Raw genomic sequence first — 3363 nt, 5'->3', positions numbered from 1 at the left:
CTGAAAAAAATAGTGTTAGTTATTCTACGGCATACGTGTCGTGTCTATCTGCATTCTCTCCATTAGCAGCGTTTTATATGTGTGCTACTCTCAGTTACAAATTCACGGGGGTTTTAGCTTTAGTATTATGATCCTCCAGATAATCTCTCTCTCACACACGGAAGCATGTTCGGTTCCGCTTTCAGGTTTAGATAAATTCTTAAGTCCTTCAGTCACTCTGACAAGCATTCTGTAAAAAACCCGTTTCTCTAAAAGTTGTTTTCTAATCACCACGCTCACTTTCTTTTCATATAAATAGTTTATTAGTATCAGTAACATGTCAGGAGGATTTTTTCCTCTCCATTCTTAATGTGGATAACATACCAGAAGTAGAAACAGTGATAGAAAATGAGAGGTTATAAAAATAAGAGGATATATGTGCATGTGTGTGTTCTGCTGAGGAAGAGTAAATCTTGGAGTACAAAAACCTAATCCCAGTCTCTGTTTCTAGAAAGGATTCCACCCAGTTCATAATCCGAGATGCTGAACGGTTTAAGGTCTGGAGAGGGAACAAGATGCAGAGGATAAGTCCTTCGATCCCTCTGCCAGTGTTCTGCACTTTCATCACCTAATCGCTTCTTTTCTCCATCGAGGAATCACGGCGAGGACACCATCAGACCGTTGGTTCGTTTCGTGTCTGGCAGTTTGTTGGTCGCAGTTTTTGTACGTATCTTTCAGAGTACAGCTGAGGTCCATATGAGTCAGTTATCATCCATTAAATGTTCCAAAGGTCACTGGTCAACATAAACTCCGTCAAACCTTTCAGTCACTTGATGGCAGGAGATGGTGGAGGTGGAGAAGTCAGAGGCTGAAGGTGCTCATCCTTGTCCTCCTCTTCCTCTCCTCCATCTGTCCATCTCTCTTCACCTGATGCCTTTTGGGAGAAGAGTAAAGATGAGGAAACTCACCCTTTAACATATATTCTTCTAACCCTTCCCCAGAAAAAAAACATATTCAGCACATATTCACTGAACTGTAACTGTTATTTCATAGTTATGAAACCAGGGGGAAATTAAGGCTGATATAAAACAGATATTAATGTCTTATTGTCCTTTCTTTCTTCTTTCAGCAAGTTGGTCTGTTTATATTTGCTCATGTGCTGTATGTATTGCATACCATTCACAATTTCATGCAATTGCTATGGATGAAAATCAAAAACATAGTGTTGGGGTGATAATTATTGTACATCGACACCGGCTCAGTCAGCGTTTTGTATTTGATTACTGATTTTCTTTTCTTTGTGCATATGAGATAATAGTAAAGTGATCTATTTATTACAGTGTTCTTTAAAGGCAGAACAACACACATGGATTTAATCTCTCTCTGTATTACCATGTGCTGCTGTAGCCTGAGGGAATTTAATTCAGGCTTGTGTCGTGTTGAAAGTGATAAGCTAATGTTAATAGGCCCAACACAGTTACACTGCTATATTTATTTTTATGTAAAAGTTATTCAGACTTGAGATGCACATAAAAATGTCTGTTTTCATACTCGTATGTACCTAACGAGGTGCATGTTTGAAAGGGCCAAAATTCATAATTTTACATTCAGATGATGACAATGTGACTTGCAAGAGGTCAGCAGGAAGGTGTGTCAGCAGGAAGTCACATGACTGCTGCAAGGATTGACCCTGTGACCTTTTGATTACAGGCTGGTTTAACTGCAAACCCTCCAGTGTAATATAAACTGGCCCACTGACATTAATCAAGTATTTTACAGTAGATTTTAATGTAAAAAAGTGTTATCATTACTATTAATGGATTTTACAGTTTTGTGCATTTAGTTTACAGTGACTCCCAGTGAGTAGACAGGTTTGTATTTAATGTCACAAATGCAAAGCTGCAGGTTGATGGACAAATTGCTGACCTGGGGGTCAAACTTGTGATTTTCTGGTACTGATCATGCCCCCTCCCCACACACACAATATATAATTTATGAATCCATCTCCGTTCAGCTTGGTTTTAATACACGTTGGAACTGGAAAAAAGCATTTTTTATCAGTTTTGCTACAGTTGGCTCTGGTTCAGGAAGGAGATTTGGATAATAAGGAGTAGGGTTTGTGAGGGTGTGTGTGTGTGAGAGTATGTATGTGAGGGGGGGTTGCCCTGAGGGAGGACTAATTCAAGCAGAGAGGAAAAACACAGTAAATACCTCAGATCTCTTATCAGCTCTGTTGGTGTCAGTAGACACATTCAGACAGGAGCAGCCTTCACATGAGAAATGAGCCAATACATAAGTACACACACACACACACACACACACCACACACACACACACACACACACAGCTGTATACTACCATTGTCTGTGTCTGAGTTTGGGCTGACTGGTGGCGTTTGTTGGTGCACATGCACTCCAGGTGATCCTCCAAGCCTCACCTGTACCTCCCCAGCTTCGTCCGCCTCCGCACGTACTCTACCTTTGCCACCTGGAGAGAGGAGAGGGAGAGAATTACATGAGGACACAAAAAAGGCATTACCAAGAAAACGCTTCATTAAAATGGTCAAAATTCTCACCTACATGGCTATTGTCCAATCATAGCTTAGCAACTGTAACTAGTACAGCAGGACTGTCAAGCTTTAGTCAACATTATGACTCTATCCTACTATTTTTGGGATTGGGAAAGTTTACGCACCAGCAACCCAAAAACAATATAACCCAATATCGTGTTAAGTTTGTCACTGTATAGTTAGTCCTCAACTTAAAGTTCCAAGTCTGTTGACATTTAGGAGGATCTATGGCAAAAACTTAATATAAAATGTTTTTTTATCAGTGTATAATCACTAAAAATAAAGAATCGTTATGTTTACTTGAGAACGAGCTGTCTCACACTGGCAGGTGTGGCTGCTCATAAGCCACTGGCGGTGAAATAAAAAGCAAGACATTGGTTCGGTGACGCCATTCAATTGCAATAATAATAACTTGAATCGATAATACCCACTACCACAGGTTCAGCAGAAAAAAAGTGGTTTGGGGTTAGTTACACTTAAGGTGAATCACCAGCTCTCTAAAGCAGTTGAACAAAAATGAAGATATTAACCTTCATGAGCGGTAGGATTAATTGCAGGATTCTTGTATTACACTGCATTTAGTTTTAGCTAGGTGTATGTAAAAAACTGGCAAATGAGTGTACACTCTGAATGTGTATGTAAGCTTTTGATTCCTAAAACCCATTTCAAAATAATTTAAGAATAAAAAGCATTGCACAAATAACTGATTTAGGTTTTCAACAAAGCTTGGCGGCACAACACAATATTCTTGATTGCAGATACAGCAAGAAAATTACTAAGAGAGGCTCCTAATGCAGATCATTGTCCAATATGTA

The 3363-nt window shown here is 39.4% G+C and overlaps 1 protein-coding gene across 1 annotated transcript in view; it reads right to left on the bottom strand.

Annotated features, from left to right (window-relative positions):
- Window positions 1–278: 278 nt before the first annotated feature.
- LOC118326387 (platelet-derived growth factor subunit A-like) overlaps window positions 279–3363 on the bottom strand; it is a 12938-nt gene continuing 9853 nt past the window's right edge. Inside the window, exons 5-6 of the mRNA XM_035659368.1 lie at window positions 2338–2466; window positions 279–913 (exon numbers count right to left, since the gene is read on the bottom strand). Of these exons, the coding sequence (XP_035515261.1) occupies window positions 2413–2466 (54 nt within the window). The 3' untranslated portion in view covers window positions 279–913; window positions 2338–2412. The remainder of the gene's footprint in view (window positions 914–2337; window positions 2467–3363) is intronic.

This window comes from Morone saxatilis, unplaced genomic scaffold (genome assembly GCF_004916995.1).
Source record: "Morone saxatilis isolate NCDOM2014 unplaced genomic scaffold, NCSU_SB_2.0 Contig17, whole genome shotgun sequence".
NCBI classification, from domain to species: Eukaryota; Metazoa; Chordata; class Actinopteri; family Moronidae; genus Morone; species Morone saxatilis.
This window is presented reverse-complemented; position numbering and strand designations above follow the sequence as displayed.